The sequence below is a fragment of the Gavia stellata genome, chromosome 11 (genome assembly GCF_030936135.1).
Source record: "Gavia stellata isolate bGavSte3 chromosome 11, bGavSte3.hap2, whole genome shotgun sequence".
NCBI lineage: Eukaryota > Metazoa > Chordata > Aves > Gaviiformes > Gaviidae > Gavia > Gavia stellata.
In genome coordinates this window covers 20,198,480-20,217,776 of record NC_082604.1, presented here as the reverse complement: position 1 = coordinate 20,217,776, position 19,297 = coordinate 20,198,480, and the positions used below count along the sequence as shown (strand labels likewise).

The 19,297-nt window shown below is 37.0% G+C and overlaps 1 protein-coding gene across 1 annotated transcript; it reads right to left on the bottom strand.

Moving 5' to 3' along the window:
* Window positions 1-582: 582 nt before the first annotated feature.
* KNG1 (kininogen 1) lies at window positions 583-17,839 on the bottom strand. The gene is made up of 11 exons (XM_059822811.1): window positions 17,645-17,839; window positions 14,625-14,735; window positions 13,560-13,644; window positions 10,932-11,104; window positions 9,081-9,188; window positions 6,907-6,988; window positions 5,781-5,947; window positions 4,186-4,293; window positions 3,117-3,206; window positions 1,399-1,558; window positions 583-1,050 (listed from the first exon to the last, which is right to left on the bottom strand). Exons 1-11 carry the CDS (start codon window positions 17,837-17,839, stop codon window positions 845-847), a joined length of 1,485 nt encoding a protein of 494 aa, XP_059678794.1. The 3' UTR covers window positions 583-844.
* Between the last annotated feature and the right edge of the window lie 1,458 nt (window positions 17,840-19,297).

The following is a 19,297-nucleotide window of genomic DNA, read 5'->3' as shown; positions in this document are numbered from 1 at the left end:
AGATACTCAGAATAGAATATTCAGTCCAGTCTCTAAATTGTGCACAACCTAATAATGGAAGAGGGCAGACAAGTTTTAGATAACTCAAATGTCTGCAATTTTGTCATCTGATCTGTAATATTTGTGCACCTCTGCCACGTGAAAATCTGTCAATCATAGTGCCTCTACTGCGTAGTTAACATAATACGCACTGGGAATAATAAAGCTGCTTTATTTAGGATTCTCCCAGCTGTCCGTGTTATCTCACTCAACAGAACAATCTGCTAGTGATAGGCTGGTGGTGATACTGAATTGTTTAAAGAAAGTGACAGGTAAAACAGGTTCCTTTATTTTATTTTGTTCTTTAAAAGATTCACTCCAGTAAATTAGAGAAATATTATTTCAGATATCTAATAAAGGCATCCTTGCTCTATATTGGCTTGCTTTTGTCATACCTGTATTTGGTTGAGATTCTTCATGTAATCTCTGAAATTCTTTGTGCCATTGTTTTAAACGTAATACAGTGAGATTTGATGCAGTGATTCACTTTGTGCTTATAGCAACTTGAGGCAGATTGAGATACAATTTTAACTTCTTCAGCAGAAGGCTATTGACTTGCCTGGTCCCTTTACTAGACTGGTTCCAAATCATTGGTACCATTGCCTGATTTACATCTTTGCAAATATATGCAAATACAGAGTATTGCCATATGGTCTTAGGTCCTCAGAAGTGCTGGTGACCTACTTGAGTATCTTAACTAACAGAATAGGAGCTTTTGCCTCTTCACGTTTTATACATTTCAAAAGGCAGTATTTTTCTTATTTTTCTATGTATAATTTGTGAAAAGAATCCTACAGTGTTTGAATTATAGTAAAGCATCTGAGAGATCGAGGTCTTTCTCTTTGTTTTGGGGAGGTGTTGAGTTTTCTGTTGCTGGATTGATGTTTTCTACTGCGGAAGGCAAGAGATCCTCATTTGTGAATTCTCTGGGAAAGCTAGAAGGAGTGGGAAGGTCCATAATTTGTTTCCATGGTTTTCCAGGACATCTGGGGAGAGGAGATTCTGGACGATCTGGCAACCCATTAAATAAAGAAGTATCAGGAATAATTAGTGGTTCTGCAGGTGTACCGGTTTCCTTTCTTGCAACACCTGGATTAACTAGCTCTGATGCTGTTTCAGCACTGGATGATAGGAGGGTTTTGTTTTGATTAAAAACCCTTTCATTGGACTCCTCAGAAGATTTGGGGTTTGGAAGTTTATGTTTACCATTTTTACCGTGTTTTTTATGCCCACACCCATGGCCAGTTCTGTGCCCACAACCAATTTCATGCTTATGTCTTTTGTCAGACTCATGATCCTTTTTATATTCATGCCTGTGTTTATGCTCATGTTTATGCCTGTGTTTATGCTCAGGTTCACCTTCACCTTCTGGTTCCTGTCCAGCATCTTTTCTCGTTTCTTTGCCAGGCCTTTGCCTTTCTTCTTCATTTTTGTCAAAGCATGAAATTTCATTTGGCCGGTCTAGCATAGAAAAGCGTCGGAAAGGTGTGAATCCAGGAGGCCTTCTTAGAAGTAAAGTCTAAAAAACATTGCAGTAATAGCCATATTTGTTACATGAACAAGAACAATAGCTTCAGATTTGGGAAATTCAGAATTTGGCTTATTGCGGTACATGAGGTTTTTAGCAAAATATGTTATCGGATTTTTAAAGTAAACTAAATAATTATCTTTTCTATCTGTGATAAACATGGAAACATAAACATTTTCCCAAATAACTCCACAGTATTTTAGCAGTTATATGTTAAAAGAACAATTTATATATCACTGAAATTCTGCCAGTTTAACATGGGAATGATACTACAGAGAGGAAAACATGTACTGGTTTTAATTTATAAACAATACAGTTGATTTCTAGGACTAAATGTCCCTGCACTTGTTAGAGTATAACACTCTGATGTAGAAAACCAAATTATGCTAAAGGCTGACACATCTCTGAGTAGTCTCAATACCAGAATATACAAAAGATCTGTGTAATTTTGTTATATGAAATGTAACTATTCAATTTTTTGTTTCTAGATTTGACATCTGCATTTCATAAGACTGTTTAGAAATAACACATATAGGTTAAAGCTGATAATATGAAACATGCAGTTATTGGGTAATCTCTATTTCCCCATCACTGTTCAACTGGAAGACAAACACTGAATGCATGGTGTACAGTCACTATCTGACATGGGTTTCATTTCTGTCCAACAAAGTGTCTGGTCATTATCTAGCTGCAAATCAGAGTTGTTTGGGATGGAGCTAAATTTGAAAGTTGGTGTAGTTACAATATTGTGGTGAAAACAAAGAGGAGAGACATTTATTAGTTGATACATAATGAGTGCATAGGTAGTTATGAAGGTGCTGAGCACAGTGAAGTTATTGATTATGAATGCAAGTTACTCAATCAATCTCACTTTATTCAGTGTATCTTCTGTTCTTCATTGGGGAGCATGGGAGTCCTTGCATTTATTAAAAAACCTGCAATCATCAGAACTAAAAAAGTTCTATAAAAAGATCTATATTCCATTCTGAAATTTTCAAACTGACCCATGTTCAGGGCTAGTTAATTGTGGAGCTGGGCAGGAAGAAAACTGAAAGATCTTCCTGCAGAGATTGACAACTTGTGGCAGTAGGAGATCTGCTACTCTAGTGATATGAAAAGATTCACAGATGCTTTTGAAATCTGTGGAGTATAATTATTGCATTGCCAAATACATTTTTGTCTCAATTTTTAAACCTAGTATGAATAGTAATTCAAAGGAGCTGATGAAGCTTGGTATTTCAGAGCTTAACTGATAATGCAAAGGAGTAGTCAACAGGCAGAATGTTCTCTCTACCCTGTTGCCTTTGTATTTCTGTAATCACTGCATTGTCCGCTGTCTCACCTTGTGTGAAACTGACTTCGATGTAACAAGTTGCTGAGGTTAGAGGGTGAGAGGGAAGAGTGTGGCATTACTGAAGTTGTTAAAAGAACTATGTGTTCCTCTATATTTGGTACAAAATATGGGATAGTTTGGAAGGGATAAAGAATTTAATCACTGCCTTTGTTCTATGCTCTACTTATGATGATGGGTAATGAAGAGGAATCATACCATTGACGTTTCTTTAGAGCAGTTAACCTGTGAAAAGATTTTATTCTCCCATGGGATCACATAAATTTGTGCTTCACAGCACAATCGTGCCTGTTGACAAAACAAAAATCAACACATTAAGGCAACAAAACATCAGACACAAAGGAAGAGAGTTATGTATGAAAAAAAATCATTTTAAAATAATACTTTTAAATACAAATATACTTGGAACTTTACCCAAATGTATATGAAATCCATCTTAGTGATGGAGACTTCTGTATTGGGACACATCACTGCTTATCTTTTTGAGGTTATAGTATGCCTGTGTGAACACTTTAATTCAACTTTGGATTGGAGATTGGATCTTGAAAAATTGGATTTTTCATCTCCAGCACGTTTGGAGCACTAACTGTGTAATCTTCATGATATTCGTAAGAAATATTGTTTATTGATGGTATTTTTCCTACTAAAAATTGGGAAATTGAGATAGAGAGAAAGGCATTTTTTTTCTATATAGTGCCTGCTGCACTAACAGATTTGAAAATATCACAGGTAAGCACTGTTCATATGGTGGGAACAGAGAGGGGAAATAAAGCCTCTCTTTCCTAACCAGCTCCCTTGCCAATGGTTTCTGGCCCTATCAGCATTACTTTCCAGTGTCTGGAACACATTTTCCCTGTATCAGCAGCATGCACTCCAGAAACATCATTCCTTTCCACACCAGTGACACTCCAATCGCATGTTTTCCTTAGCCACAAGACCACAGAGTCAAGAGTATTACAGCTACTTAATTTCGCAGCAGCCTCCTCCCCTCCTTTCTTTGATTCATTATTATCAGAAGAAACTTCCTTTTGCTTTGCAGTGAGCACTGATCCTGCAGTTGAAGTGACTCAGTTTAAGCTTCATGTTTTATTAACATTGTCACAGGCTTGGGTTACAGACAGTGAAAGGTCTCTCTCTTGTTGAAAAAACAATTTACTGGAAGAGGTAACAGAACTCAGGATGTGCTTTACTCAAGTATTTATAATTTCTGGTGCAAATTAATTTGTCCATTAGGAACATTACATTTAGCAACATCATCATTACTTACACTGTCTGATGTGGCTTCACAGTCTTCATGAAGTTTTTCAAACTCTTTCTTTGAGCAGTTTGTCTTCCTGGCTACAAATATTAAATGGTAGTTTTGTCCTGCAACCACCTGAAAAATTATCAAGAAGGCTTTCTGTGGTAAAGTCATTTTACTGAAAAGTGTTCACAGGAAAGATGTTTTTCTACAAGCTTATACTACTTATGTTCTACAAGTCCTGACCACGGGGACAACGTATGTTAAGAACAATATTAAAATATTTGGCAACAAACCTATCTGCTTCTAATCAACTCATTTACTCCAGTTCCCATTCTCAAAAAATCTAGCACTGAAATTGAAGGAAACAGAAAGGTCAAAATAATACCAGGCCCACAGTTTTGGCTTTGTTTTATTGGATGCCTGTAGTAATTTCATTAACAACAAATGAAATCATTAGAGATACCACTGTAGAGAGCCAAATATGATGTAAGAAAAGTGGAATGTGAGTAAAATGAGGTGTGTAATGAACAGGCTCAGTTGAAAATTAACATATTTGCCAAATGCATTAAGGAGAGAAACTGCATGGGTTCAAGAATGAGTCTGGTATGAGTTCTCTTAGTATTTTTTACAGAGCCCAAGGTAATATATCTTGTTTCAGAGACAGCAGACAAAACATGAAATTCTGTCTCTTTTAAGTCTATTTTTAAAATGTATGCATGCTAATATCAATCATGATATGAAAAGTGAGAAAGAAAAAAAATGTTTGAAAGAAGAAAAAAGGTTTAAAAAAAAGAAAAAGCACAGATATTATTAGTAAGATAACATAGGCTATTCAGAAAGACTCTGGTGTGCTTTTAGTGCCTTCTCCAGTGGTACCCCTCATGCTCAGGAGAAGCTGTTGACAAAGTATTTTCTGAACTACTCCACTGTCTTATTTTCAATTCTGTCCTAAACATCTGTTTTGGTATGTTGGGACAGTAAACAAGGCAAATGCAAATGCTGACCAATATTATCCTCTTGAGTCCTTGTTCTTCTTTATCCAGCTGTATTTATCTGTATATCTTAAGTTATGCACAGATGTTCTCTTCTGAATCTAGCTGGAGTATTATTAGCAGCAGAATCAGTATATAAATTAACAGATTTCTAACGGAAATTGGGAAGCCCCGTTTCTTGGAGCTTACAGCTACTGTAGGGTGGACAGTGCCTAAAATAACATTTAGAGTATTGATGTGGTGTATCAAGTGGGTAGTTTCATCCAATAAATCTTTTCTACTTTAAAAGTCTAAGGTATGTTACAAAGGCTGGTACAAAGTGGGGTAGATATACAGAATTCAGATACCCTAAGTCAATCTTCTTCCCATGCTTTTAAAATTGTGTTTTAAAATTGTTTTAAGAAAAATTTAAAAAATCAAGAGATGGGAGATTTTTAAATCGCTTCTGAATGCATGCCAAGATGGATAAAATTTTGCAAGAAAAATTGCATGGATATTTCAGTTACCACATATATCAACACTGACGGAAAAACATCATTTCAAATCTAAATACAAATTTTAGCTAACATTCAGCTCAGACCAGTAACATTGCCATGTCTGTTCCTCATCTCTGTGGTATATCCTAACCTGAACTGTTGCTGCTTCTATTTCTCCGCCTTTATAGTAGAAATCATGATTGTTCTCCGAATTATACTTCTCCATAGAAACCTTCAGTAGTTCCTTCAGTTCTGGACTGTCCTTTGGGATAGTCTCCGGACAACCAGCACAAGTGGCAGGAAATACCTTGTCTTCAACTGAAAGAAACCAACAGATTTCAGATCTGAGAAACAAAAGATTCAACGTAGATAAAGGCTGGGAAAAACAGTTAGTTATAAAACCCTGCCTTCTGGAATGCTTTGTATTTGGTTCTATCAAATGAAACAAAAATATCTTTGAGTTTTATATGATTAGCATTATCATATCTTGGTTATCTAGAAGAGTACTGTATCAGCACCTAGTATCACATTGGACTCTTTACAACAGTTTTCTCATAGAAACAAGAATTGTGTGTACCAATTGCAGGTAGCTAGCAAATAAAGAAAGGGAACATCTATACTTATGGAAGCACTTGAATCAGGTGAAATAAGAGGTGCATGTTATTGGCAATGAATGAGTGTGTTGAAGAATATCATTATCATTTCTTGAAGGAAACCAAGTCTGAATGGGTGACAATGCAGCACTTAACTACATGGAGTAGTACTGTACTCCCGGTTCTAAATCTCTGGAGCTGTGATAATCTGTGTCCAAATAGGTGGCTGGAGGAAAAAGTAACAATAAGAAAACCATTTGGGAGTTTGACTGTAATGAACTTATAAATTCTAAGTCATTTATTTACCAGGAAAAAATAAGCCCCTAACATATCAAATGTAAGTATAGTCATGCAATATGAAAAAAAATATATTATCCGTAGGTGAATTACCAATTTTGGACAAAATCTTAAAGTCCTCAGCTCCTTTGCCTTTCAAAAGAATACATTGGAGCTCTTTGGAAAGTTAGAAGTTGTTACTTATTTAAACAATGTGATAGTAACTCACTTGGTAATATCTGTGGTAATATTTCATTAAAAGGCAGTGCTTTTTTGGTCCCAGAAGAATTACTTTCTCTTATTATTATCTGTTTTCATCTCTTGCATTTTTATTTTGTCTTTTTTTACAATTGTAAAAAAGCATTGAAAATTGCAGAACTTTAAAAACTGATGGTGCCTATTACATACCTGGAAGCTTGCATTGGCTTGCAATATCTACGATCTGTGCTTGAAGATTTTCATATGCTTTGGCATCGCATTTACCTACACGCTAGAGTAAAAAACCCAAAACAGTTCCTTATTATTTAGAAATAATGAACAAGCTCACATTCCAATACCTTCCTGCTAACAGAATAAGTTAAGCATACTACTAATAATCTGTTCAATATACTGGGAGCAAGAAGCCTGACAGTCAGTCTGCAGAGCCAATAAATGATCAGGGTTCAACAAGACCACTCAAAGAAAATAAAAGCATAAAAGAGAAGCTAAATGAGCTATTTGTACGTGTTCATTACAGAAGGAAATGGGGACGTTTACAAGCCAGAATCCTATTTTATGGAGAACTCACTGGAATTTCTGTCTCAAACAAAAAGAAGATCATGCAATTAACAAAACAAATATTACTGAGTTTCTTGTATTTACTCAGGTGTTCTAAAAGAACTGTGGTAGATGACTTGCTTAAAATTGCCTTGATATCTCAGGGCTGGAAGAAAGCAGATGTTGGTCCTATTCGTTTTTAAAAAAGTTATAGACCCATAAAACTGATGTCTGTACCATTCAAGTGATTAGAAATGGTAATAAGGAAAGAACTAAGAGGCATGAATACATCAAGGAGAGACTGGGGTTTTTGTTGTAAACAGAGGTTGTATTTTGCAGATTTGTCAGTAGTTCTTCAAAAGCATCAAAAAAAGTGGGTAAAGAGACCTGTTGATAAAGTATACACAGATTTTCAGAAAGGTTTCAGTCAAGTTCCTTATCAAAGGCTCTAAAAGAAACTAATCAACTGTAGAATAAGAAGGAAGACTGTTACAATTCAGGATCAAGATCTTAGGGCTATGACAGATACTTGAAAATGTAATCCATAAAATCTGCTTAGTAGTGGTTTAGAAAAAATAATAAAAACATAATGTCAAGCCTTATTATCCAGGTCAAAGAGAATGACATTATGCCCCACTACAGCTCTGTGGTTCACATGCATGTTCAAGACAGGGTGCAATTCTGGTCCTCCCATTTCAAAATGAATAGTACAGAGTTGAATAAAGGTATGGAAAAACTTCCATGGAATTTGGTCATTCCAGGGTATGGAATATTATTGGAATATCATATTGTAGTAATATCTGTCGATGATGTCTTAGGAAGGCTGCTTAACAGTTCAGGGGATAAGTGATAAAGATCCAATCTCACAAATGCTGCTTAATCAAAGCAGTATGTGAATGAAGTAACACTCCTGCATTATGTGAGGTGGACAGAAGTCATTACCTCTAGGTGACAGGTTGGGAAACTCAGACTGAAGCAGATTGAGTAACTTCCTTAAGGCTTAAGGGCAAGCATGGTTAATGGAGAGATTGCTTCAGCTAGTCAGATCCTCACTCTCCTATTATTTACCACAGTGCTGTCATTCTTTCTTTTTTTGATTAATGCTTCTGAAATATTCTTGAGACATCCAAGGAGTAATTTTTGAACAGGAGAGGCTCTTCAATGTAACACTCAACAGTGCACCTCCACAACAGCTGAAACAGATGCGAGCCAGGACTCCTGTGGTTCCTCCCTTCCCATTTACCACTACTGTTCATTATGACTCTACTGTCCTGCCCTCTACCTTGTATTTGCAGAAGTATTTGTCTGACCCCATGGTGAGCTGGTTCAGGGAGGTTGGTTGAGAGAGCAACCCTCTATTTTGATGCAGTTAATTCTGTTCCAGGTCAGAGAAGCAGAGGAAGTACCTGGTTTTGCAACACTGTTTAGCTAGAGTATGTATGTTTGTGAATAAATAACTACTTACTTTTCTTAGAAAATACATCTCAAGCTGGAAAACCAGTGCTAATTTTAATTACCACTTTTTGGGTTGTACCCGAGTAACTCCTTGAATATCTGGACAGGAACTTCTCAAGAGATTTATTATTTGGGTGAGACTGTTTCGATTCTATAGAGTAATCTCTAAATATTTCAGTGGCTGTCTTAGTTGCCGATTCAGGAGAAGGCATGGATGTTCAAATTGCATAAATAGAAAGTTATCTATAAGCCTGGATTTAAATTTAATTCACAAAGTGAAGTAAGATTATAAATATTTTCTTGAGTCAGATCTCAATGATTATTTGTTAATACAATATTTTCTTGATAAACAGATTTTGAAGATTACTTACACCTCTAGAAGTGGTTTTGCACTCTGGAGTTAAATCTTGAAATTGTTCTTTGGAGCAATTAGTCTCCTCGACTTCATATTTAATTACGTAATTCCATCCAGCTACCACCTGGAATAGATGTTTAGGAGATACATTATGTAAACCAATACAAACTTGGAAGTTAGACAATTAAATGTGATTAGCAAAGAAAGCAAAACTACTCTTCTAATGCCTTCCATCCATCAAATCACTATGCAGACATTGAGCCATAGAGTATTCATGGACGGCAAAAAAAATCTTGTTCTTGTGATACCAAAAGTAAACTAAGTCATGCACATATTAGAAGCGCACTTGGTATTTGGATTCCACTTCTCCTGCCAAGCCTGCAGCCTCATAATGCTTGGTTTCTTGCACTTTCCTCCAAAGTATCAGTTACTTATTACTCCCAGTGACAGGAAGCTGGTCTAGATAGATGACTATACTAATGAAGCTTGGCAAGCCCTATGTTCCTGAGCGTGGGACATAGTAAAACAGTATCTGAATAATGTAACTTTATACTGCTGACATAATTTGTTATTGAGTGTCCTGCATTTATCATCTACCTATAATTGTGTCTGCCTTGGGCTTTACCTTCGCCGCCTGCTGTTTTGTCCAGATTTGTGACCGGGTTTTTCATTTTGTCTCCAGGAAGCAGTTCTGTTTTCCTTATTGTGGCTACTGCTTCTCACTCACAAAACCTCTCCCTTTCACAGTGTTAGGTCAGGTAGCATTGGATTAAAAAGGGGAAATAAGAATCAAATATAGGAACTTTCCATCCCAGATCAATTAAGGTGGAGGGCTCTGACTAGTCTCTGCTGGCAAGAAGTGACACGATGGTTCTCTTTCCAGCTGCTGGATTGCAGTCTGTCTGTGACATTTTGTCATGTGGCTTAAATGTTGTGCAAGCTTGTCTTTCAGCTAAGAGGATTGTTGCCATCAGTAAAAAGAAAGAGGACAGTCTGAATTAGATCATGGGTCAAATTGATATGAGACCAGAAGATGCTTTTTGGCTAAGTAAATACATACACATTAAAAGAAAAGGGTCTGTATTTGGTGTTGGGTTATACACTAGTTAAAAAACAAATATGAAACTTCACTTTATAGCAACATTACACCAATCTATTGGAGAGCCTTTCACAAGGAAATAATTGTTGCATGGAATACCAGATGACATGGAATTTCTGCGACCTGAGCAGTCATTTCTTGCAAAGCAGATATTCCTGTGTGCAGAAATCTTTCAGCAAGTGGCATGCTGGCTTTTTGTTTTTCTTTTAGCCATTTTTTCTGTATGGGGTTTACCAGTCCTATAGCATATAGCAGCTGCTGGCATATGAGCCCTATTGCATTGCAAAAACATAGATGCCTGATGCTGTTTGAGAGGCTGTAGAGTATATGAGACATCTGTGCAGGCTGGCAGTTTTGGCACAGAACCTAGGAGAGATCTGCTCCTGCTGGAGCTTCAGGGACAGGCCAAGCGGAATACCCAAGAGCATCTGAGATGACACAAGATGCCTGTGTCAGCACTGAATGCAAATAAACTGGTGCTAAACACCGGTTAGATGCAACTGCAGATAAAGAAAAAAATGTGTTTACTATCAGTTTGTGAAGTTGGCAGCTCTGAAATCCAGTAGGTAACCATTTATGATTCCTTATAAATGAAAAGAATTATTTACAGGGTCTACACTCTATATGCATTTTGTATGATTTTATTATGAAATATAAACCACCTTAAAATTAGAAACATGTACACAAAAGAACCAAAATACCTGGTTGCGGGGGGGGGTGTGTGTGTGTGTGTTTGCAAAATTTAGAGAAAAATAATCACATACAAACCTGTCTTTTAGCTTCTTTTATTTCCACAAGCTTAAAAAGGGCAGGTTCAGCACTGTGCTTGTTAAACTTTTGAATAGCTTGTTGCAGAATTTCTGACACTACAGAACTGTCACTCGATATAGGATGAAAGCATCCAAGACATGTAGCCTCAGTAAGTGTTATCTTTGGCATAGCTGGAAAAGAAACAAACCGAAAAAATACACGGCTTCATGTAAAACAGCCTCAGGTTTTCATTTTTCCTATCTGGGAATGAGAGAAAAGGTTCAATGAACAAGAACTTTTCCTGCTTCTAATTTGAGTGATCAGCAAAACCCGCATTGCAGTTTCAGGGCCTGCAAGACATTAATTATATTTAGAAACATGCTTTGTTTTGTGGTGGTAGGGGCCATCCATGACATTAGGATCCAGGCACGGTTTCAGAAGCAAACTTCATTCAGAGGAGTGAGTGAGTTCAGGAGTCACTGAATCTCTGAAAAACCTTGCATGTAGTTCTGACACCATTAAGGAAAGGTCATCTCTCATTCAGTCAGGGAAGAACCAGTGGAGGCTACAACTAAGGAGATGTTTTTCAGATTCTTCAAAGCTCACCCACTGTGCACAGTTGCTTACTGTCCTCACCATGTTTCAGGATGGGGACTTTGACAGGAGCGTTTTGGCTCACACGTGTGAGCTGTTCTGACTCTGAGCTCCTTAGGGACTATAGTTGAACTATTCTACTGCTGTGTCGTTTGAATTCCCCCTGCTAGTCACTGTGGCTGCCAGTTACCACTTGGTGGTACCTTCAGGTTTAACCAGCTGGATTGGCTGTGGATAGAGAAGCTTGACAGGGATGCTCAAACTTCTGTTTCCTACTACTAATCCTATTAACTCTCTTTCCTTTCTGGTAATCATGGATTAGATTTTCATAAATTAATTTTATAGTTCAGTACATAAATTAATTTCATGATTCAGTGAGCTTGAGAATGAAAGTGGGACAATATGTGGTCTCCGTGGAATTGAAGTAAAATTTGTGTGCCTGATCCTCAGCTGGCATGGACTGGCTTTAATGGAGTTACGCCAGCTTGCACCAGCCAGGAAACCAGTCCAGGGTCAGTAAGATCAAACTGTTCCACCAAGAATGCTGATCAGTATGGTACCTAACATGGTGGGGAAATCCCCCACTAGTTAGGGTCTATTGTTTCACTCTTTCTGTTTGAATCCTTTGGATTTGATTTGGCTCCTCTGTACATTTGGAATATCTCAGTATAAGCAATACTATTTAGTCTTAGCTCTCCAGGGGGAACTTGAACAAAGTCTGGCCCTTCGTATTTCTAGCATCACTTATTTTGACTCAGTAATGACAAATATATACGTTACAGAAAAATGTGACCATGTTTTCAGCGAGTAATCACAAAGGAGGTAATAAAACAACAGTACACCCAGTTCTAAATCGGCTATGGTCTCAGCATTTTCATAAGTGCTGAACAAACGTGTATTCTTTTTTCGGAGTTGCTATAACTTGGTAAGAAGAGATGAGCTTCTTAGGCTGAATATATGATTCATTTAATTTATGTATTTTTTTTAGCTTTCTAAGCAAAGATTCAGATGAAAATTCCCCATGCATCCTCTGTGGGATTCACACACCTTTTACTGGCAACTAGATGTCACCATTGCCCTACAAATGCATCTAAACCAAGTGGCGTTTATTCAGTAGCAGAACATGGAGGTTGTATTGCAGTTCCTAGAAGGACACTGTCTGTAGGTATAGCCGTTTAAGCTTTAAACAAGATAACTAGGAACAAAAACCAAAGATAAGCTGCCAAACATCTCTGAAATCATGGTAAATATTTCTGTAGTTAATGTGCACTTAGGTCCCTGCTACCAGTTAGATGGATATTTTAAAACTAGCTTGGACATGTCTTACATGAACACTACGCATAGGCACATAGAGATCTCAGTTGCAAAGCTTTAAAACAATGTGATCTCTTTCTAATAAAGCAAATTACTATGTGAAAGTAATAGGCATATATGAATGTCTTACAGGCAAGAAATGTCATACTGTTAAGATCTAAAAGATATCACAGTCTCTCTTACATAATTACATCACTGCTAGATTTTTATTTTGTAAATGAATTTTTTTGTTCTTTTTTCGTTGGGGTAAATATTTGTTTTGGTAAACTTTAACAGAAATAATTTAGTAATTTTTAGTTTGAAGAAAATTAAGGTACAATTTTGTAATTTAAAGTTTTTTCTAATAATTTCTGGCACAATTTTATACTTGAATAAGTAAGGACAGAAAATTAAAGTTGTATCTAGTCTCTAAGTTACTGATATGCTTCTGATCTTAAGTAAATTAATTTTAAGTTGGTATAATTCCAGTGTTTGAAGAAACTTACTACACACACGTGCTGATTTTCATTACCCCAGATAGAAACTGCCAGTGCTTCACTTAGCCTATATGTGTGTAACAGTGATGAAGTGAAATTTTATCTTTAACATGTAGTTGCTTATGGAAAATTATTTATAAATGTCTGAATAGAATGATAAGGAGCTCTTACCTTTAAAATTACCTGAAAGTCTCAGTGTTATATTTTTCCCATTCTTATTTGTCAACATAATTGTTGAATGCTGCCCCAAACAGTTACATACCTGGAAAAATTTTGCAATCTTGCGAAACATTACTTGTTTTTTCAGCGTTATTCATGTGAACTTGAGCTGTGCATTCTCCTGTTTTCTGCAAAAAAACATATGACAACCTTTGTCTTAAACTTGCTGAAGAAAAGTACAATGCTATATATTCCTCCAGTTATTGAACAAAGTTGATAGTTACAAATTGAGTTTGGGGAACAAGTTCATATGTATATTTGTAGTAATGTGTAATTGGCTGTTTTGTTACTGGAAAAGGAACGGTTTTGTTGATTGTGAGGAAAGTAGAGGATGAACTCAGCAGATAATTTGAAAGATTGCTTTGTATCATGATTGATGCTTATTAATTAACTAAAGAATTTACAGTTAGAATAACGGAAATGAACACACCCTCATAAATAAAGTCTGTATAAATTGTGTATTTACCTAATTTCCTCTCTGCTAGTACAAGATATGCAGGAATAACCATGGCATTTCACATTGATTCAAATGATATTATCACCATCATCCCTTTCTTTGCATTGTGTATTGTGTGAAATAACAGTGACTTCCACTGGAAATGTGCAGTGTTCTTGCATGCTATGTATGCCCCAATTGTACCTCCTCTAGGTGCTCTCTAGAAGCATGAGCCAGACATGCTTTGCACTGCTAAAAGCCCCCTGATAAATTTTGTGCCATAGTGGCTTCCATGTCAGTATTTTTGTTGGTGCAGATCTGAAGTCAATTTGGTTATGCAAGTTTCCATTATACATAATTAACAGAAAGTTTTACAGCCCTCACACTCTCACAGTGTGTGTACCTTATGTTGAATTTATTGTGAACCTTCATACTGAAGCGCTGAAATGTTCCCTTCTGCACATATTCAGGATTATAATGGTAAACTCACGATTATAATGGTTAACTTTAGAGTTGTAAACATTTCTGTACTGTCCTTTAGTCCTATAAGCTCTCAAAAGCAACACAGCTAAAAAAGTTAAATTCTCTACTGTATTGCCCCAGGCAACTGCAGTCCTGGTCATTACGCTGATGTTTCTGTATGGAGAACTTTTAAAGAGGACAGATACTTACAGCTTCTGCAGGTACTTTGTAATCACAATCTTGCCAGAGTTTGTTTTCCTCAGCAGCACAAGTGGTTTCTTGTATTCGATATTTCACATAGAATTGTGTGTCAGGACCTGCCTGGATAAAAACAACATGCATGTCATCATCTGTATAGTAATAAATCAAGTGAAAAGATAAGAGCTTCAAAAGGTAAATACTATCCTTTGGTTACCTTATATTTTATAGCATGGTTTCAGATTAGCTGCTGGTCTCCACGCAAGGTCTCCCAAATCTTGTTGCTCAGTGAGTAACTTACCCAATTATATTACTGAGCCTTTACCTACAATTACAATCTGTTGATAAAATAGATACGGTATGCTCAAATACCTTCATTTTAACTTGTAGTACCAAGGGGTTTAAAACAAGAAAGAAGTGGTTAGGTTTTATACTCATATTCAAATGTACTCCAAATAAGCAAATTAGGGTTGCTGCTTGGATAGTTAACATAAGTACCAGCTCGGACTGTGCTCCTGTCTGACTCCCTCACTCTCGAACTCCTCCCAAATCTGTCTACTTTCCTTCTGCACAACTATATGGGCAGCCCAGAAACAGCAGCCAGCAACCATTAGGCAGCCTTGCAGTGCCCAAACTACCTTTACTCTATGGTAACAGGGTACTTAAGCTGCCCTGCCTACTCCGGGGAAAGGGGCAAGGAGGGCTTATGCTCTGGAGACAGCCTTTGGCGGTGCCTGCAGTTTTCCTATAGGCATTAAAGGCTGAGCTGCTCATGAAGTGTAGCCTCAGGAATCCTGTAAGATGAAATACTCACAAAGTATTAAGCAAAGTTTGGCCTGGCCAGTGGAAGTGTTTCTGATGTTGGTATATCCATAGGGGGCATTTTCTCCTTGCCATAAACTGAGTAGTAAGCCTGTGCCTACGGGTAACATTAACACACTGCAAGGTTTGTGGTTCATCCTTTAGAGGAGATATAAAGCCAGAAGTTACTAATCTTTTACAGCTGCTAAAAATGCTCTGCCAATGTGCTTTTTCAAATACAAACACGGGCAGTTGCTGTACTTTAACACTGTTTATCCTCAAATGATACTGCTGGGAGAATTCAATGATAATTCTTGCCTTAGTGGTACCAAGAAAGTGAAGCTGAGCTGACGTGGGTGCAATATACTGGATTTATGCTGGTGTAGACACAGAATTATATTCTGTGTTCTCTCAATTCCTTTTGTGTATTGCTACAGCTACAAAGAGGTGTAGAGGTACCTGATACAATGGTTGCAGGTTGTAAAACAGGATGAAAGGGTCTCTAAAAATATATTGGACTTAATCCTTAGCAGGTATAAATTGACATTTATGGAGCTGCATCAGCTTATACTATCATCTGGGATGTGGGCTTAAAAAGAGCCAAATTCTGTTCTCTGTTACAGTGTTCAAAATCTGCAATAAATCAGGTCAGTGAGTAGAAGAAATATGTGAGAAAAGACATTGTTTCTGTATGTTATTTGTTGATGGCTTATTTCATTATTGTTATGAACAGCTATGCCTTTAACTGGGGCAGGTTCAGTCTTTCACCAGTCAGCTTTTATGTTTTATTACCTTATCAATAATGAATGTACATGAATATGTAATAAGCAGCTATTTAATTAATGCATTCAACATTGTGAGACTAGCAATGAGTAAAATCTATACTCTTTTTAGAAAAAGAATATCAAATATGAAGAAATCTCCATTGCAGATTCCTTTTCTCTGTTTTTTACTTAACATCATGGCCAGATGAATGGTTCAAAGTAATAATTGGTTTCTACCTCAGATCTTTTAAGAAAAGGAAAGATGGATATCTAAAGAAGGAAAGATAATAATAATTGCAATGAATATGTATTCTTAAAAATAAAACATTGTTAAAGATAAAATACTGAAACTGATATCTGTCCTTTGGGAAAATCAGCAAAAGGAAGGTGGTGTTACAGCTCTCATATAAAGATGTTTGCATCTGGCTATTGTTAAGAGTACGTGTAGTTCAGTGAAGACAGTGGGACTGTTCATTTGTTTAATATTCATTGTATAAAGAATTTGCCAGATTTTAGTCTTTGTCACTACATGCTAAAATCTCCCCAGTTTGAAAACAGGAAAATGAGAGGATAGGTGCCAGGATATGTGTGTAGTTTACTGTAAGGCATTTAGCAATTCATGTCCCCTTTCTGAGGTCAATTTCTATCTGGGTAAAAGTGTCTTGTGATTTTTGAGTGCAAAATACTCTCTCTGACACTGGGCTTCTTGTGTTTTACATCTGCAAATCCAATCCAGTAGAAAAAAATGCTAATGTTGTTTTCAAGTAAAGTAATGCTTGTCATTATTATGGTAATACCATCTTTGTATGCCTCTCAGAGGTAAATACTCTTTTGTTAGATTAAAGCTATACAGAAGGACTCCAGGCAAAGGATCATGTTTCATTCTTTTTTTCTTCCGTAATTTTAGCTGTCACCCTATTTGACTAAAACACCACCTAGTGCTTTTAGGTAGGTCTGTGACTCAGGACTAGTGTCAATCAAATAATATTCACAAACAATTTATTCAGAGTATTGCCAAATTTTATCAGGTCATTCTTTTTTATGTGTGATACCACCTCTTCCCAAGTCAAGAAAATATTCAGGTTTTTTAGTAAGTGTGGTTTTGCCATTGATCTGAAAACCTTTCTGATGATAGAAAGGAGTAGAATTCCCAACAGAGAAAGGAGAAAATAGAGTGGACTAGTAAGACAAATTGTATTAGTGATAGAAATTTTCTATTCTTTAGTCCTTGCATTAATAAGCAATTCTCCAGCACACATAGTTATGTTGATAAGAACATAATATACATCCCTGTTTGTAATGGTAACAAGTATCTTACTGTGCAAGTCATTTCTTTGGTTTTTTTAAAACTTTTTTGGAAGACACTTTGCTGTTATGCTTGCTCTCTTATGAATGAGATGGAGAGAATCTGGTTCAGAATGCATAAACAATTCCAACATTTTTTTTTTCTTTGCAAAGTCTACTTACAGTTCTCTTGGCTTCCATCACCATGTATAGAGCAAATTGATTACCAGTTGCTCTTTCTCCATTGTATTTCTTCAGTGCTGTGTCGACAGCTTTAAAGACATCAGGGTCATCACAGTCCGAAAACTCAAATGGAAGAGGGGTGGCTCTGCTAGAGAAAAAACTACAACAGAGTGCTAGTACAATGAAAGGTTTCATCACTGAACAAAAAAGACCCCCCTGAGTTAGAAGGCTCTTTAAAAACCAAATGGAAAAGGAATGCCTGACAGGATTTTAGTCACCTCTTCTGTTTTTCAGGAGCAATAGTTAAGTAAACAGAACAAGTGGGTTGCTGGGGTTGGTTGGTTCTCATCATACCCTGTTTATACTGCAAATAAACTTCTGAGTTTGTCTAAATAAACTTTGTGTGGTCACCAGAATGACACTAAGGTTATCCACCTGCCATCAAGATAACTGGCTAAATGGCTGCAGCTGGGGACAGGTTTGACCTAAGCAGGATGGCCCCTGAGCAAAAGAGAAAGCAGGCCGTTTGTAGTTTCTGGCTTCTTTTCTTCACATCTAAACTGCTGGTGAGAATGAATTTTAGAAGGCTCAATTAAAACACCCAAGAAGGTCACAGTGGCAATGAAGTTCTGGTTCTGGATGACAACCCCGTAATTTTACAGATCTGTTTAGTGTTCAGACTGCAATAGTTCTGAGAAGTCAGAACATGTTTGAAAAAAGTGTTTGGACAGATGCATATCATTGAATGTCACATAACTCTTCGATAACACTTGATAAACCTTGTCCTTCATGCTGCTATTGGAAGTGTCCATCTTTGCTGCCATGTGGAGACTGCCTTTGGACCGTGGATTATTCAGTCTTCCTAATGTTTTGTTATCATTACACATAGGGAAAGTGATGCCCAAGAACAAGGGATTAAGTAATGTTGCCTGTGTCTGGCAGACCCAGAATTAGAGTTGACTGGGAACATCTGGTGCTTGTCTCCAGTGTTGAGCACCAAACAGCTTTGCTTTGAATCTGTGAACACCTTGGGATTGCCTCAGCTCCAGTGTTCTGGTTGTATCTTGACACAAGTTTTGGTTAAAGAAAAGGCACGTTAGAGACTTTGTGGATAAACTATGCTAGAAATGAGGTTGTTCGTACATGGTAACGCACTTTTAAAAATTAGACAACCTTCACTCAGTTACACAAAATGCTGTCCCCATTTTGTCTTTTTCTTCAGTGTAGCCCTCACACTGTATTTTACCTTATGCCATTAAAAAGCTACTTTGAGGACCAAATTACTAATTTTTTGAGATTAATCCCATGTTCTTGCTTATGAGATAACTGTTCTGAACTAACTCATTGGGGCCCCGGGTCTGTCTGAATGGACTTTACCTTGACTGGGGCTAGAGTATAAAGAGACACCAGTGTTCTTTCTTCCTGGTCCTCCCAACTCAGTTTCCAGTGAGGAAGGTTCAGTGATAAAGAAAACATTTACATGAAAGAGTTATTACATGCATCTTCTTTTCTCCTCCCCTGAGAGCAATTCTGAACTATTTGAAAAGGGCTGTCCTTGAATGCAGTATTTCTGGTATATCACCACCAGCAACTGTAGCAATGGAAGTACCTGTGCAGGCCACCCTGCAGTGTTACACTAGAAGTCATTAACTG

Coding starts and splice junctions, on each gene's coding strand:
- KNG1 (XM_059822811.1), bottom strand. CDS start 17,839: ATGAAACCTTTCATTGTACTAGCACTCTGTTGTAGTTTTTTCTCTAGC. Junction 13,645..14,624: donor ACAAAGTACCTGCAGAAGCT/GTAAGTATCTGT, acceptor GTTTTTTTGCAG/AAAACAGGAGAATGCACAGC. Junction 5,948..6,906: donor AAGCCAATGCAAGCTTCCAG/GTATGTAATAGG, acceptor GGTTTCTTTCAG/TTGAAGACAAGGTATTTCCT.